The following is an 18,631-nucleotide window of genomic DNA, read 5'->3' as shown; positions in this document are numbered from 1 at the left end:
AGTTTATCGACTGTAAGGTCATTAGATTCACTTTTCTCATAATATGTACAGTTATGTGGATCTGCCACGTGCACAGATGGTCCGTTGCCAGCTGAAAACCACCACTCAGAGCCTAGAAGGCTCACTTTTAGGCATTCCTATGGTGGAAATGAAACAAACAGCATATCTAGGTGTGCTCCATCAAGCTGCAATTGATGGACCCCTTCCGACCTTGACTTCCCTGGGGTATATAGAAGTGTTATCACCTTGTTGCCTTTTGACACCAGTTCCTCCTCATCACCCACTTGCTGACAAAGTAGGATTTAAAGATTTTCAGTGGGCATTTAGTGTTTCAGCTCCCTGCTAGCTGGCTGTCTCGCCAGGCCTTTCAGCTCTTTCAGTTGAAAATGGCTCCGGGGGACCCCAGCAAATGCCCCCATGTTGCCAGTCAGCAGTTTTCTAACATGGCAATATATTCCTTTCTATATTCCTTTCGTTCTGGGGCTTAAAATGAGTGCTTTCAAATGCTGGTCTTACAGCTGCGTTTGCTGGAGCCCTTTCAGCGGTCACTTCCCTGAGGTACACAGAATTGTTATCTCCACATTGCCTTTTAACACTGGTTCCCCCACATCAGCCAACTTCTGACAAAGGGGGATTTTAAGATTTTCAGTGGGCATTTAGTGTTTTAGCTCCCTGCTGGCTGGCCGTCTTATGATAATTAGTGGCTATTAACTCCTGGCTGTTTTTCTTTGTCTCCATTATAATGTATGAACCCAACGGTGGCCTGAGACTGTTTTCCGCTCTAAGCAATGGGGGCCCAGAACCGTCATGTTGAAATGGGCCCCAACTCATCTTCAGCCAGGCCTAGGTAAAGAAAATATAAGTGTTGTCAGGTGGCTAGACTGGCCTACATTGAATATTGGCCAGTCTAGCCAGCAATAACACTCATGGTGCACAGCTGGTCTGTATATACGTTCCGTGTTTTTTTTACTGGCTTTGATTCCTTATATGGTAATGCTGGCCCAGATGCCTTTGGGTTCGGCGCACTTTACAAATGCCAAATAAATAAATAAATAAAATATATTGATTCAGCCTGCATGGACATGTATGCAAACAGCCAGCATAAACATGTTTTCATACTGGCGCATGATGTGGGCAAAGGCAGCATTAAATGCAATGGAAAACGCTCCTGTGCATGGTTCGTGACTAACATCTACTGGGCTTGTCCGTGGCCTACCATATGAAACCAATTGCAAACTCTATGGCATTTCACCCGAATTTATAAACAATTTTAATTTGCTTCAAAACAATTTTGGGGGCAGGAAACCTTCTCAAGCACCCCTTGTTTGGGCTCCTCCCTCACTGTGCTCTGTCAGTCCCACATAATTGGTGCACACATTTAAGCTTCTCCAGTTCAAACATTCATCAGCTGCCAGTGAACACCATCTACCTGTCACTGGGTATGATGTGTGTTTCAATGCACACAAAGGAGCAGGGCGCTCCTCCGTAAAGCTGCGTCACACCCCCCCCGCTGTCATGCCATCCTGTATATATTTACGCACATGGCAAAGTTGTTATTCTGAAGGGGACTTGTCTTCAGTACAGAAACATCACTTTGCCGTAGTTGATTTGCTGCCATAATAATGAATAGTATTTGGGTTGCTCCACACAAACTCAATGGGAGATTTCTTGCATCTCCTGTTTGCGGCGGCAACGCTGGCCCAGTGCAAAGAATTCTAAGGGGGCCTCACCAAACGTTTTGCCCCGGGCCTCACCAGACGTTGTGACAGCCCTGCGTGAAACGCAAGTGCAAATTATGAAATTGTTTATCAGAGTTGCCACACATATGAATGTATTGCTGCAGTTGTGTTAAATCTTTCATGGCAGACTTCATTCGACATGCGTTAGGAGGATTGACTAAAAACGTATGTGCACACACGTTTTAAATTATTCCTCATTCGTGTTGAGTCAATCCTGTCATGAATGATTTATTTAACTCACCTTGAGTAATACATGTTTATATTTTGTATTCACAAGGACACACAAAGACACACAGTACATGTACCACTACCTCCCTTAATTGTAACTTCTTTCAAGCAACAATGCTGTCTAAATCTGCGGTGGTGACTGTTGTATAATAAGAGGGGGTGAGCCAGCAGGATTGAACAACTTTATTTATTTATAACTCTGACAAGGGTTCCTTAAATGTCCATAGGTAAGGAGGTATGTATATAGAACAGGGATGTCCTGGGCTGCTTTGCAGTCCTGAGGCAGTCTTTAGTCTCTGATTAGGAGCAGCACGGGGAGCACAGATTGCTGGATTCATGACTAGGAGCCACGATGGACCAGCCATACGGACCAGCCATCATAGCCCAACAGGTGCCACTGTCTCCACAGGACAGCAACCCATCACTACGTACCAGGACCCCACAGGGGGCAACAGACTGCACACAATAGCCTTGATAAAGACCCACGGGTCGAAACACATGTCAGCTGACAACCAGGGGACATAAGAGCCCCAGATGTATTATATGCAGACCAACTGAATATAGAACAACCCATCACTTGCACAAATAAAAGCGAAAACTGTATTGCAATAACAAATGTGTTAGAACAATTCTTGGAACCACCTAAGCAAGATAGCCAGGAGAACACTCTCCCTTCCTGGTAAATAACAAGTTATAACTCGGACAAGGGTTCCTTAAATGCCCATAGATAAGGAGGTATGTATATAGAACATTGATGTTCTGGGCTGCTTTGCAGTCCTGAGGCAGTCTTAAGTCTCTGATTAGGAGGAGCACCGGGAGCACGGATTGCTCTGTTGCATAGGCGACTTCACCAATGTTCCTGGCAGACTTTCCCAGCTCTCTGCAGGTCCCTCGGGAAGTCCGGCAACTCTATGCTGCATTGTGTGATCTCGCAAGGTCCCTACACACCTACCTTCGACAAGCAAGCCAAGTTTATTTCATTACAAGTCATCATACTTGACCGATCTTCCATCCTACCACCTGCGTCATGTGCTTGACTTGCTTCTTGGGATGTGTCCGATGCCTCTCTTTCTGTCTTCGATCTGTGATATCTCCCATGGGGGTTTCTACTTCTCGCTCTCTTGTGGCCACTCTGTCGGGGATTTTACCAAGCTTGAATTCCTCTTGAGTTGTTTCCGCCATGCAATGCTTCTCACACATTGCCACATGCTCCATGTTCCACCTGCAGCCATCTTCTGTGCGAATGTGATTTGTTTCTCTGTGGATGACTTTTACTGGTTGAATGAACTTTTAACCTGTTATTTGGTCTTTACTCGGTAGTTGTATTTTGATCAAGTTGCCTTATTTGACTTCTCTGCCTTGGGTCATTGTTCTCTGATCACTCCATCTCTTCATGCGCCCTTTACTGTTTTGCAGCCTCCAGACCACTTTTGCCATATCTTCTTCGTCATCTTCTTTTACTCTGAGCAACCACGGTGGCACCAGTGTGGATGCTTATCTCCTCCCCCTCAGCATTCAGAATGGCGACACTTGGGTGATGCCGATGGGGGTTAATATGTGGGACTCAACAGCCTCCTTGACTGTTTTGAGTGGATCCATGCGGTTGCTAACTGGATGGCTCCTTTGATAAACCTGTTTGCCTTCTCCACTAGACCATTGGTTGGGGGATGGTTACAGCACAGCCTTCCTCTGTTTTATGTTGTGTTTGTGCAGGAATTACTCAATTTCCCTTGACACGAGCTGTACTCCATTGTCTGTGACTAAATCTTCGGGGAGATCTTCCCTCTGAGAAATGGATGTGAGGACTTCTATGAAGGCAGCAGTAGTAATGTTGGGGACAAATTCTGCTTCCACACATTTAGACATGTAATCTACCATCACTATCCCATACCGATGCTCGGGTGCCTTTGCCTCCAATGGACCTATACAATCCAACCCCACTTTGTGCCACACCGCTTCTGGGATCTCCATGGGAATCATCGGGGCTTGTCTGGTCTTCAAGCGTTTGTCACTGTTGAGAAACTTGTGGCATCTCTCAATCATGGAGCGTATTTCCTGGTTCATGGTAGGCCACCAGTATACCTCTCTCACTCTTCGCCGTGTCATGGTGTTTGAGTGGGCCCTGCACAGAATGACCCTTCTCATTCCCACTGGTAGTATGACCCTTCTCATTCCCACTGGCAGTATAACTCGATTTCCCTTAATGAGCAATCCTTCCACCTCTGAGATTTCTTCCGCCACTTTCCAATACGGCCTTATGCTTTCAGGTATGGCCCTTTCTCATGGCCAACCGTTCCTAACCCACTCTCTAAGTCTTATCATGGTGGGATATTTACTGTCCTCCACGTTCCAGTGTCCTTCACTTAGCTCTAGGAATGCTGGACCCCTGCGACTTGGATAGATGCTACAATGCATTCCTCTAGCAGCAACATGGTTGCTTTTTCTTTGTTGCAAGGTAACTCTGACATGCAGTCCGCCTGAGCATTTCTCCAACCGGCTATTTGGGTTATTTCAAATGTATATTCCTGCAATTTGGCTGTGATGCGTGCCAACCGGGGTGTTGACAACTTTGTACCACCGGGACTGAGCATATGAATGAGAGGCTTATGGTCGGTGAACAGTTTGAACTTGGCAGGCCATACGTAAGTCCTGAAGTGCTCAAGAAACCATACGCAGGCCGACATCTATTTCTCCACTATGGAGTAATTCTTCTCAGCCGTGGACAGGGCCTTAGAGGCGAATGCTACTACATGTTCAGTGTCCCTTTTCTTCTGGGTGTGTATGGCATCTAAACCACACACACTGGCATCCAGGGTGATGAATGTATCCCATGCTGGATTGAATGGCTGTAGGCACGGTGCTTCTACAATCTGTCATTTTATAATCTCGACAGCCACCTTCTGCACCTCCTGCCATGTGAACTATGCACCTTTTTCAAACAAGATTTCTCAGGACTGTCGTGATCTGTGCAATGTTGGGGATGAACTTGGCGTAAGTAATATTTGGCAAGTCCCAAGAATGACCTCACTTCTTCCTTATTGGCTGGCTCTGGAGTTTTGACAATGGCTTGCACCAGGTTTTGTTTGGGGCTTATACCACGGGAGGAAATCTTGTACCCTAAATATTCAACCTCTGGTCCCTTTAGGAGGCACTTTTGGTATCTCAACTTTACTCTGGCATCCTGTAATTGGGTAAGGGATCTTCTGAGAGTGACATCATGTGTGTGTTCATCCACGGCGTAGACCAGTATATCGTCCTGGAAGTAGGACACATTTTCTATGTCGCGCAGTAGTAAGTCCATCATGCGCTGAAATGCTGAAGCTGCGGACGATAAATCAAAAGGCATCTTAGTGAACTTATACGTTCCAAATGGGGCAATAAGGGGAGGATAACTCAACAGTAAAGTGTTTGCCTTGGAAGCAAGACGACATGAAGCAACACAGGTTCGATCCCCAGGTCCGTGCTTAGAAACCGCTGGGTATTTAAGTGCGTTATAAATATAAAGACAAAAAAAACAATGACACATCTAAAAACAAAATTCCAGTAACAGCGCCTCAATGCCTGTGAGCGCTTTAAAAATGCAAAATAAATAACTAAATAAATAAACACTGTGAGTGGCTTGGTTTCTTTGTGAAGATGAATTTGATGATATGCATCCCTCATGTCCAGCTGAGAGAACACTCTGGCTTCCTTCATCATGAGGATGAGTTCATTTATGCTGGGGAGGGGGTAGCTATCAGACATGACTTCTAATTTAAGGCTGCAGAGGTCTATGCATATCCTCAAGTCTTGTGAGTTTTGCTTTTTGATCAGAACGATGGGGCTCAGCCACTCTGAGGCTTCTACCACCTCAATGGTGCCCTCCTTTGCCATTTTGTTGAGTTTGGTTCTGGTTGTTGCTGGCACAGGCCGTACTTTATGCTTTACTGGGACTGCATTTGCCTTGAGCATTATCTTGTGTACAAAGTTCTTGATTTTCCCTAGCCCTTCCGAAAACAGTTTGGGAATGTCTTTTTTTACCACCGGCAGTCCTCCTGAATTGACTGTCAACACTTGATCTTCCTTGCTGAGATCTAATTTAATCTTGAGCTTTGCTTGATGGTCGCATCCTAGGACCATTGGGCCCTCTTGTGTGAAGTATACTCTCATAGTGGTCTCTCTCTCCTTGAACTCCACCGTTCCATTGGTATACCCTAGTAGGTCTATTGACACACTTCCATAAACTGTGGGTCTGTGGCGTGTGCTGAGGACTTCAATCGTTTCAGTGCCCATCATTGCTTTGTATATGAGTAGGGGAAGTATTGTCAGATCGGAGCCTGAATCAGCCATCACTCTCGTCTCCACGCCATTCACTCTAATTGTGCAGTGAGCCTTTTCCCTCCTGGCTCATGATCTGGTTACCATTAACACTGAGGGTCACCCTTCTTCTTCAGATGAGGATTCCCCCTCCGCACAGTGTTCCACATTAATGTTTGTGACTTTTCTATTACACCACCTGCATAATAGTGAAAAGTGTCAAATTTTCTTGCACACAGAGCATTCCTTGTTTCTTGCTGGACCTTCTCTGTCATTGGCTAAGTGTTTGGTGCTGGCGCATCTGTGACACTTCAGCAGTGTCTTCCTTCGCCGCTTACCTTCTCTTGCGTCTGTCACTTGTTTCTCCTTATTGTTCCTAAAGGTGATCGCTTGGACCTTTGCTGGGCTGGAGCTTCCTGAATACTCTTTCCGTCGCCCTGCAGTTTCTTCCATTGCTCTCGCAATCTCTATGGCCTTTTCCAGTTGGAGTGCCTTCTCCAAAATAAATTTGTCCTGCACTTTTTCTGCTTTTTGTGTGGACTGGCAAGATGTCACAAATCAATCCTTCTGCGTTATTGCAAAAATTGCACAGTGCGGGTAGTGTGGGCAGCTTGGTAACGTAATCATCAATTGGTTCAGACGCTTCTTGTTTGCGATTGTAGAACTGTATCCTGTGCAGCACAATATTTTCTTTGCTGGAAAAGCGCTTAATAATTCCTCTGATGGCCTCTTTGTATATGATGTCATTTTCATCCACCCCTGCTTCAGGCATAAGGTTTGTGAACACTCTCTGGCCTTCCACCCCAGCACGTTTAATAACATGGCTCTGCACCTTGCTGCTATGTACCCCACACCTCCCAGTGCTTCCAGGTAGGTTGTGAATAAGGGCTGCCATGAATTGCAGGCCTACCTGTTGATTGCAGAAATGGCGGGGGCGCTGTTGCTCCTTGCATGATGATGCACAGGTTCTAGTCTTGATCCTCGTTGCCAAATATGTTGGCTAATAAGAGGGGATGAGCAACAGGATTGAACAACTTTATTTGCTCTGGTAACAAACATTGTGTAACTCTGACAAAGGTTCCTTATATGTCCATAGGTAAGTATGTACAACAGGGGTGTTATGGGCTGCTTTGCAGTCCTGAGGCAGTCTTCAGTCCGCCATTAAGAGGAGCACCGGGAACACAGACTGCTCCGTTGCATAGGTGCCTTCATGAGTGTTCCTGGCACACTGTCCCGGTTCCCTGTGGGTCCCGCGGGAAGTCTTGCGAGACTACGCTGCCTCACGTGATCTTGCGAGGTCCCTACAGTGGCATTTAAACATTTTAGAGACACTAATCTCATGCAATAAAATAAAGAAACCAGAGGCCCTGTGTTGCTCTGCAAGGTAATGTAGTGCAAACAGTGTGTTGCTGAGGCAGAACCCTGATATTGTCTGTCCCAGAAGGGGAGGAGACTTCATTAAAGTCTTCCTCCTCATTGACCCACCACTACTAGCTCTGTAGAAGAACCTCTGAGCAGTAATCAATGACGTATATGTTTCCTAAGCCAGAAGCCGTACCAGGCACCTTGCTAAGATTAAAACTGAGACATAAACTGTAATTCCTACATTAATAGTTTTTACTTGCTTATCTTTACTAGGCTAAACAAGTGACCTGGAAGTTGAAATAATCTCTCTGATCGACGGTTTCATTTTCCCCGCCAGAGTGCAGAGAGAGAGAGAAGGAGGGAGAAGGCGAGAGGAAGAGGGAGAGGGAGAGAGAGAGAGAGAGAGAGAGAGAGAGAGAGAGAGAGAGAGAGAGAGAGAGAATGAATCCAGCAGAGCATGACGTGCTCTGGCATCCTTTACTCTGTAAAACACAAACAACACGGGACAAGCTCAGTCTCATTGACCGTGTGATGCTATTATTATGTTGATTAATGGCACACATGTGGGTAGCTCTAGGAGAAGCAGCATGTGTAGCTATCTAGTAATTAAATCAATCATTGTGGCTTTCAGACTCTGCATTTCTACACTGCAGTGCATGGCCCACCGCAGAATGAATCTCCCTGCTCATGCAGGAGTATCCTTTGTTTTGAAATTACACAATGCTCTATTTTCGGTGGGGCTGTGCCATGGAGCCCCAATGCATGATTGCCCACTGCAGTAGAGCAGCTAGCTCTCAATCGCATCTAACATCGCTGAATGTGTCTCAGTGAGACCGCCCTCAAATGGTTCAAGTCCTACATCACTTGCCAACATCAGTTCATCCAGATGGACTCCCCTCGATCTATTCAACTATTCTACCGATCATATGTCAGTACCACACAAATCTGATTCATCCACTCCTCCATGATCTTTAACCTGTACATGGAACCCTTTGATACCCTCCTGGCCTCGCACAACATCATCATTCACCAATAGACCAAAGACACGCAGCTCTATCTCAAGATCTCCTCTGCTGACGTCATCCATAGACCCGAGGCATCCCTCACACTGATCCACTCCTGGATGCTTACCTAAAGCTCAAAGCGTCCAAGACCAAATTCCTACTTCTCACCAACAAAAGCGAACATCTTAGCATGGTTTTCTGCCATGAATATAGATGGCTTCATTGACAGACACCTCTCATCCAAGACACAAATAGCTAAAAAGGCCCAAAGAACATGGTAACAGTTCTCACTCCTGAAGAAAATAAGCCCTTTCTCCTAGCAGGCAACTTCAGATCCACTATCCAAGCCTTTGTCCTCTCCCACCTGGATGGTGGTGATGCTCTTTTTGAAGTCCTCCTGAAGACCATCCCAGCTCCCCTGCTTTAAATTGGACTGCATAACACCAGCTCCAATCAAATTGCACTGGCTCTTGCTGCATGCATGCATCACCATAAATTCCTGACGCTTCATCTAGAAGGCGAACATCCTCAAGTCTCTCAGCTACCTCACCGCAAAGCTCAGGATTGCCAGTGCTCCGCCAGTATCCAAAGTTTTAGCTTACTAGAACAACACTGCTGTAGGAAGGAAAAGATCAGAAGAAAGGCCTTCTTGGTTTACACCCCTAGACATTGGAACCTCCTCCCCATAAACATCAGGTGCACTGATGCTGGCCTCCACCTCTGAACCATCAGGCTGTGTTGCTAATGCTCCTGTCCATTCCTGCCCCAACTTCTCAATCCTTCATGCTTGCCCCCTGTGATTCATCTTCTAGCAGTGCCTCTTATTATCCTTCCAGCCCAACGATGACACCTGCCCATCCTCACAATTGTCGTCTATCATTCACAAAAGTCCTGCTGCAAGGAAGGAATGAATCAATGTAAATACATTGACCCAACGCTAAGCGCAGCGTTGGCAATAATGCCAAGACCTATGCAAAGTCACATCCTCAAACTTTCTACAATTTGCTGAGGTTGCTACAGAGCCAAAGGCTGCGTTTTAATTAGCTATCATCTGGCTGCTTTTTATTTTCTGTCCAGACAATTGTATACACCCAGTCTATATGCAGCAAATGTCAGAAAAAGTCCTCACTTTTGGATTAAAGGGATGGTAATTACAGTCTTTCTAGGAACAGGGAGCCTTCTGTAAGTACAGAACCATTTTCCTGGGGACTTTAAAAAGCCAAATGCAAAGAGGTTAAACCCTGTCCTTTAGTTCAACAAAAGATGCATTACCATTCAGTGGTGATGCAGCTGTTGATTCACACCTACGAGTTATTTCTGTTAGAAAATCCTCCAATGTTCGGCTTGCTCATGGAACTCCTCTAGTTCATCTCCTTCTGAGAAGATGAACATGGAGATTGTACTGGAAATGTTTATTGCTCAAGTCAGCAGACTAGAATTATTGTAAATCATCCACTATGTCTACTTATTGTCTATCAAAATTGAAGTGATACAATTCATTATGTGCTGCAAAGGTGTTTTGGGAGACAGGTCTGTGACAGCAGGTTGTAGGTAAAATACAGTGAAACAAGGTGACAATATGAAAAGTGGTCGATGAGAGATTAGGAGTCAATGAAAACTGTAATACCGAGACAGTCTGCCAGTGAGCACCATAAATCAGATCAATGACAAGGTGATAAGCAGCTCTGTGGATAACTGTAGCCATCGTCCAAAATCCGGGATGAGGCTCAGTTGGCGCTGATGATTGATGGCATCAATCCGATGGGTGATGACCAGTTTACCACCTCTGAGGTGGCGATGGTAAAGTCTACAACAGCAGAACTAGATTCTTTGGTTTAATGAACATTTGGAACTCATTCAATGGAGATTGTGATGATGGCTGTTGTTGGTCACCAATGGCTTGTTTTTTTATGACATGGTGACATGTAAATTAGAGTTGTGGCTCATTTGGCATCTAATACGGTTTTACGAGGGATAGGTGGGGGGTATGATTTTAGTCACTCACTTATGATGGCTTATTCCCTTTCTAACCAGCCCCTATATTTGGGTATTTTTTCAGGGTTTGTGAGGAGATTGATCACTCTCCTTAAAATTATTTTTGAAATCACTTGTCAGACTTAAGGGTATTGTAAAAAAAAGTACTTCCTGGCATATCAGAGATGACATTAAGCGTGATGTTCAAAAGTGTTCGAAAACACTTTGTAAATCAGGCCTGTTGACTGGTAGAAGAGCAACTTGTCAGGATTATGAGGGTACCCGCAATACGTGCTACTTCCCTATGGATCACCCAGTCCCCATTATTTTATCAGAAGAGACCCACGCTTTGCCAAGAGAACGAACCGTTGATATGTCTGCCAGTCAGAAAGCACCGGTCTGCAAATTGTAAAGGTATAACATACTGGACAAGTGTAACAGTATAACAACAGCAAAAGCTGTGAAAAATGCTAAGGCTTTAAAGATCTATGTGTGGTCAGAAGTGAACGAAAAACCATGAATGAAAGCAGGAGCTCATTACAGAGATTCCTAAACCAATGGACAAAACAAGAGCCTGATGAGCATATGGCATAGCAGACACCGCCCTAGAACAATGACACCAGGCTAGATTGACAACATAACCACCCAAGAAAGAGAGAGCATGCTCTATTGTGCTAGATCACTTTTCTTGTCATTGGTTATTCATAATGCGCTTAATTCCCAGAGGTTTCTAAGCAACACAGGTTCAAACCCCGGGTACGAACTTAGAAACCTCTGGGTATTAGGCGCATTATAAGGACCCGGGGATACAACCTGTGTTGCTCTGCGTCATCTTGCTTCCAAGGCGAGCATGTTACCCCCAAGCTATCCTCCCAAGACAAGTGATGGGCAACCCCAGGAATTTATGTAAGTGCTTTCCTAACAACGTGACCAACAGCCATTGTGCAAATCTGCCAAGTAGGAAGCCACATGGGTTGCCTTTGTGTTCAGACCCTTCGCTGTGGATCTGATTAGTCTCCAGATCGTTTCTAGGTGTACAGACATAAATTAGAAGCATTTGGCGTGGGACCAGTGACAGAGCTACTCCTAATGGTTACGTTCTGCAGGTTAAAGCATTGTCAAGAATCCTGAACAAGGTATTATACATTGATAGACGATGTGGCATAATGCAGTAAAATTAAACATTCATTTCCAACGGCATCGGGACGCGGGCAAAGGAACTACTCATCGCCCAGCAGGCATCGCTTACACCTAAGATCTGCTTTCATAATTCATGGCAATTCACATGGTACTGGTGTACGACTTGTTCTCTATGATGGCCCGTGCCACCCAAGATGTTTAAACGTGTCTACTGTCCCATTCGGACACTGGACCCGAAAGGGTTAATGCTAATTGGAATAGCACCCGCCGTTTGCAGACGAATAATGAAATACCTTGCCCTTGTTGAAGTAGTGGATAATCTTTCGGCACAGCCCCTCCTTACGTTGCCACTCTGTCTGTGCTTGGTAGTGCAGGAACTCGCGTAGAGGCCGGTCTTCCCACTGCAACAGTTCCCAGTACAGGAGGAGGGTGAACGCTGCCTCTGTTTGAAAAGAACCAAGAGATCAACACAGAAGATTACAGGAATGTTTTGTACCCAAATCACTGCAAAGACAATCAATGTAGCAGTTCGACAAGAATCAGTGTCACGAAAAGACCACTGCAGCAGTACTGGGATGAGAAGTGAATGCAACGCCTTCTCAGCCCCTCAGTAATGCTATTCCAGCAGTTATCCAAATTATAAAGGAGAAACAGGCATCTCCAAGCAGGTGTACCACCTTTGCTGTTAAGGTACAGCAAGCAGAGGGCAGGCTATAATCTTCAGGCAGGGTGTGAACTGGTACAGAAGCAATCCAAACAACAATAGTGCTATGGTACTAAAAGAAAAGAATCTGCAACCAAAATTCTATTCAATAGGATGCTTAATTAAAATAACAAAAATGCACACAACTAATAAAATGAGGCAGTAACAGCAGCTCCTTCTATCTAAAAGAATTTGCTGAAAGAGAAACAAGAGGAACATTGTAGAAACATATGGAATGCTCTTCTCAATGCCATCACTGATAAGGACTCAAACATATAGGGTTGGGAAGTAGCGAAGGCCAACAGCATATTCAGTGCAATATTCGAGAATCAGTGCAGTGTTCGCATTTTACATCTTTGTATGTGGAATCCAGAGTGTTTATGGACGTAAGCCCCCCTACTACAGCTGACAGCGAGGGAGATTTGACCTTCCTCAGTTTAACACTAGGGGAAGTCATCACTTCTTTCAATGGACAAAAATCAGAAAAAGTTCTTGGCCCAGATAAGGTGCTGGGCGATTTTGATAAATTAGAACCCTTGGTATGGGACCTATATCTTACTAAGCATGGGGACGGAGTCCGTAGTGATTTCATTACTGGATGACCTGGCGATGCTTCAGGACCGCAGAGAGACCGGAGTCCTTATTCTCCTGGATCTCTCCGCGGCCTTTGATACAGTGGACCACTAAATTCTTTTGACCAGGCTGGAACATGCCGGCGTTACTGGACCTCTTCTGGCCTGGTTTAAGTACTTCTTGGAGGGCCGTTCACTGACGGTTTCTTTCCAAACGTGTTTCTCTTCGCTTGTAGAACTATCTTGTGGAGGTCGCAAAGGTCGGCTTTATCTCCGCTTTTGTTCAACTGGTATGTTTGCATGCTGGAGGATCTTATAACTGCGTGCAGTGTACTCATTTATTCCTACGCGGATGATACAAGTTGATTTTCAGGCTGGACTCACCGCAGACTGCATCTCCCAAACAGCTGTGGGACTGTCTGGAAAAAGTGGGATCTTGGATGGCTGCCAACTGGCTTCAGATTAACGGGATTACAAAGGAAGTATTAGTAGTCGGACCTCAGGTGTGACCACCTTTGGAATCTGCAATATTGACCTGATTCCCTTGGCCCTTGCCCTGTCCCTTGTGCCTCAGTTAAGAGCTTAAACGTCTCCCTAATGGCTCATGTGAAGCTCATATTTCTGCCATCTGTGGGTCCGGATTGGGGAAATTGAAAACTGTTAGAAACATTATTTCTCTGCTTCCCCAGGAAAACCGTACTACACTGGTTACATCCTCGATAATGGGGTTCATAGATTACTGCAATGGCATTTATCCGGGACAGCCAAAATACCAGATCCAGTGACTGCAGGTTCTACAGAATGCAGCAGCGAGCTTAGCGCTTAATGTACCCTGATTAACTCCTTCCACCGCTCTTCTCCAGCGGCTACATTGGTTGTCTGTGGAAGCGTGGATTGAGTTCAAGACTCTGTGTGTGGCACACAGAGCCCTCTATAACATTGGTCCGCAGTACCTGAGGAAAAAACGAGTTAGGTATGTCAGCGCAAGAAGTCTTCATTCGGAGTCCAATGCTCTTCTGAAGATTCCTACGTTTTGCTGTAAGCGACTTGGCTGCTGCTCTTTTTCAGTACTTGCCCCCAGTTTGTGGAATGCCCTCCCATTACACCTGAGAGTGCAAACTGAATACCTTCCTTTTAGGAAAGCATTTTAGCTGCCTTTCTGTTTCTTAACTTGGCTGAGGCATGCTTCAGTAAAATTGCTCTTCTCCGCTTAGCACCTAGATACCTTCGGGCTGGTAAGGTAGCTCAGCGGGTTAAGCGCTCGCTGCTGTGATCTGCAAGGTCGTAGGTTCCAATCCCGGCAAGGCCCACTCACACTTTCACCTTTCCGAGGTTGATAAATGAGTACCAATTTCAGTTGGGTGATATTGTATGTAAATATGTGCTCTGTAAAGTACTTTGGATTAAGGCACTATATAAATAACACATCATTATAGTTTGCACTTAATTAAATCTCAATAATAATAATACACTTTTCAACATGGCCCTGGTAGCAAATCTACTCCCCCAGACGTGGACTCAGGGTGAAATTGTGACGTTATATGCAAAGGGTGCTAGAGAGGACCCAGTGAACTACCACCCAATATCATTGCTCAACGCAGGGGTGGGGGCGAGATATTTGCCAAAGCATTACTGGTTCACCTGGAGGCCTGGATAGAGGTAAATAACATTTTGCAGGCAGGCTTTTGGGCAAATAGTAATAAAATCGACCAATGCCTAAAGTTGGGTCTACTATGTGATACATATGTAACTATTTATTGACCTAAAAGCAGCTTTCGATAATGGGCCCAGGGTGGTGCTGTGGAACACTGTGAGAGATCTGGGGATCCCTACAGTCCATTTTAGGGCAATACAAAGTTTATACACAGGAAAGAAGGCTGTAGTAAGATGGCGTGCTGGTGGGAGGGTCACTAAGAAAATGCCAATCAAAATGGGCATCCCTCCAGGATGCGTATTGGCCCGTAAGCTGTTTTTGCCTTTTTATTAATGGTACAATTGACATATTGATGAACTTATCAGGTGATGCCCCAACCTTGGCTAGGCAAAACTGCCAAATTTGAATGTTTGCGGATGATGCAGTACTTTTATCTCTTACCCCACAAGGTTTTGAAAAATAATTGCTGGCGTTTGATGAGTTTTGAGATACAAAAGGGCATTCCATAAACGTGAAAAAAATGAATCCATTGATTTTGTTAGGAAAAACAGAACCAAGGGGGTTAACGGACTTAGCTTAAAACTCCAAAGGAAATGATTTGAGCAGGTAAATGCGTATGATTATTTGGGCGTCCGATTTACAGATAAATGCAATTGGACGTCCCAAGTTTTCAAGGCAGACATTACACTTAACCGCTATGGTGGCGCCATTGCAACGTTCACTCGGGACTATGGCAATGATGCAGTAAAGGCATCATACTCTGCCCAGGCAAGACAAGCAGCACTTTATGGGGAGGAATGAACTGCCTTAGATTAACCATAAGTGAAAAACCTATCCAAAACTTACTGGCGCTCCCCAGTAGTACCCCGTGTATACCTGTCTTCCTTGAGGTAGACCTGCGGAGAATTGGCTCTCTGTGCAAGTCAAAACCCCTACTCTAATGGGTTAGAGTATGATATTCTCCTGGGCTTGCTGTGTACAAATTAAAGACATCCAATCACAGAAGGGAGGCCGTTCTCTTCCATGGATGAGATATCTTAGGGATGCTTTTAATTCACTGGGCTTCGGTGAGTGCTGGTAAGAACCCCAACGTATTGGCCATGGTGTAAAAAAACGTTTTCAGGCAGCCCGTATGTATAGTAAATCAAGTGGAACCTTGGTCGACATGTGATAGACGAAGGGAAAATTGGGACCTTAAATAGCGCCTTGGATATGAAATGTATCTGGACATTGGGCCTCTATACAAGTTTGGAGGTAGCCATGCTGCTAAAAGTGGCATGGCTACCCCCAGACCAGGTACCAGGTCCGGTCCCGCAAAAGGGGATTTACCGGCCCATTCCGACCTTGGGGGGCCCAGTAAATCCCTTTCGCGGGACCCAGACCTGGTACATCCTCATTCCCATTGATGGGAATGGGGAGGATGCTAACAACGGGCCCGTTAATGACGAGTCCATTGTTAGCATCCTGGTCTGCTAGTGTCTACCCCCATACCAGGTACCAGGTCCGGTCCCGCAAAAGGGGATTTACCGGCCCATTCCGACCTTGGAGGGCCCAGTAAATCCCTTTCGCGGGACCCAGACCTGGTACATCCTCATTCCCATTGATGGGAATGGGGAGGATGCTAACAACGGGCCCGTTAATGACGAGTCCATTGTTAGCATACTGGTCTGCTAGTGGGTCCCGCTAAGGATGCCTGGTCTGACGAGGCATTCCTTAATGGGACCCACTGCAGGCCTCGTAATAGGGCGGGCCGGAATGAATGGTGCTGGTCCCTTACCGGCACCATTAATTCCATGGCCACCTGGGTCGTAATGAGGCCCACTGTGTCCCCAAATGTTTCCATGGCTCTTGATCTCAACCTTCCGTGGGTGTCTGCATAGATGGAACTGCGAGTATTAAAAAAAAATCCCCTATTTTCTTTTAATTTGCCCCCTATAATACAATATCAGGAAGAAATATCTCATGCCATTATTTAGGCACAGATTAGTCAGAACTGTGAGTGAAGCCCTAGCACTATGTGTCAATTCAAAAGATGATTTAGTTGTGCATTCAGTGGTGAATTCTCTAACAAGTGCATGGAGGGCAAGTCACGCTGCATCAACTAAATCTAGTCACCTGTTCTTGAAACTAGGCATTTCTAACCGACTAGTTCTTCTATATTTAAGAGCTCATTAGAACACCAGTTATTGGGCATACTAATCTTATAATAATATGCACTTTTTGAACTTGCACCAGATATTGTATAGGGACTAAATTAAATGTTATTATGATTATTACATAATTAATGTTGTTTTAAACAAAAAGAACTTGTAAAAACCTATAACCATGAGAAATGTGTTTTCTAAACTGCCTTCGACAATGCACTGTAAACGTTTTTGTTTTGTTTTGTATTTGTATTTTTAATACTTTCAGGGTCTGCTGACCGAAATAAAGTTAAACTGACTGACTGACAACTAATTAAAACACTACCCGCCTGTAAGGGAAAAAACAGAAACAGCAAAATCCAGTGGCACTCTGGGTTGGGAGACAGGGGGCAGAGGCACAGATTTCAACAGCAAAATATCAAGATTTTTGGATATGTATTTCAAAAGATACAAGATAGGTGCTAACAAGAAACTAGGGTCATTTACAGCCAATGAGGAGTAAAGTACCACTTCAAAGAACATTCTTTCTTGGCTTTCAGAGCTCAAGAGCATCAAACCAGACTATGAGGTTCTTTTCTGCAGTCAAGCTTCTTTCGAGACGGTGGAGTCATGCTGTACTAATGGCGAGTCAGCATCAAGTTGATTTTGAGAGGGGATTCTCAGTGGATCGTGTCAGCATTCGAGAGAGATTGAGTCAATGACATCCAAAAGGGTGAGTCAATGGTTGAGTCGGGTTGAGATAATGTCTCCGCTGGGTCGAGTTTGGCATTCTAGATGGGTGAATCAATGGCTTCCAGCAGGTTGTATCAGGTAGAGACTATGCTTCTATTGGATTGAAAACATTGGTGGAGATGCAGCCAGTGAGGTGCTTCCACATAGGTAATTCGAGACGGTATGAGGCATTTCAAAGGGTTGAGTCTGTGTTGAGACAACTGGAAAGGCAGGTAAGCAGATTGAAGTATAGTGCCAAGGCAGCAACACTGGTCCTGTAGCAGCTTGAAGTGGATTGAGCATGGTCAAGCCAGCACAAAAAGTGTCTTTCAGCAGGAAAATGCTTTGTACTGCTTTCTGGTCTTTGCAGTCACTGCGAGACTCAGTTGAGGGACTAAGCTGAAAGACAAGTCCTTTCATCTTCCTCTCCCAACCAGGAAGGTTTCTAGAGAGGGCTTGCATTGTTCTGCCACTTCCAGGGGCAAGACCTAGGTACTAGTGTTTTAGTTGCAGTAGGCCATGTCCAGCCAACTATGTATCACTTGTAGGCCATAGGGATGGTTAGTGAGAAGGGTGTCCTCTTCCTTAGACCTCCTTGTCTTCACTTGACTGGCAGAAGACTTTGGAGTAGACTGCACTCCCAATCCGGTTCCAGTGAATTCTTCTTCAAGAATGGTCCAAAGATGAATCAACTAAGAGGAGGATTCCCCCTCATATATATTCACAGCAAACCTGCTTCTAAGTTTCCAATACCAGCTGCTGTAGCAAGTCTCCTTGCCTTAAGATGTCATACCCAGCATCCATTGTCTATAGGAAGTCTGGACATTAGTTTACGGAGCCTTAGCACAATCCAAGATGGCGAAGCCTTGCTATGTACTGAAACTCACTCCTGGACTACTCTAACTCCATCCCATTTGTCTGTCTTATTAGCATCCTGGTGAGAAGTGACCATTGTAATGATGGGGCTGCCTTTTGATGTGACAGTTCACAGCTGGACTCCTATGGAGTGTTCCTGTTCCATAGCAGACATGACAAACCTTCTCAGGGGGATGACATTGAAGGCTTCCTGGGACCCACATGGTTGTTGTGGGAATAGCCAAC

At 45.2% G+C, this 18,631-nt stretch overlaps 1 protein-coding gene across 4 annotated transcripts in view; it reads right to left on the bottom strand.

Annotated features, from left to right (window-relative positions):
• DOCK3 (dedicator of cytokinesis 3) overlaps positions 1–18,631 on the bottom strand; it is a 2,582,899-nt gene that overhangs the window by 323,439 nt on the left and 2,240,829 nt on the right. For all 4 annotated transcript variants that reach the window (XM_069644069.1, XM_069644070.1, XM_069644071.1 and 1 more), the window contains one exon: positions 12,040–12,188. In XM_069644069.1, the coding sequence (XP_069500170.1) occupies positions 12,040–12,188 (149 nt within the window). The remainder of the gene's footprint in view (positions 1–12,039; positions 12,189–18,631) is intronic.

Source organism: Ambystoma mexicanum, chromosome 2p, assembly GCF_040938575.1.
Source record: "Ambystoma mexicanum isolate Mex_15411 chromosome 2p, UKY_AmexF1_1, whole genome shotgun sequence".
NCBI classification, from domain to species: Eukaryota; Metazoa; Chordata; class Amphibia; order Caudata; family Ambystomatidae; genus Ambystoma; species Ambystoma mexicanum.
Note: the sequence above shows the minus strand (reverse complement) of the source record. Positions and strands in the feature narration are given on the sequence as shown.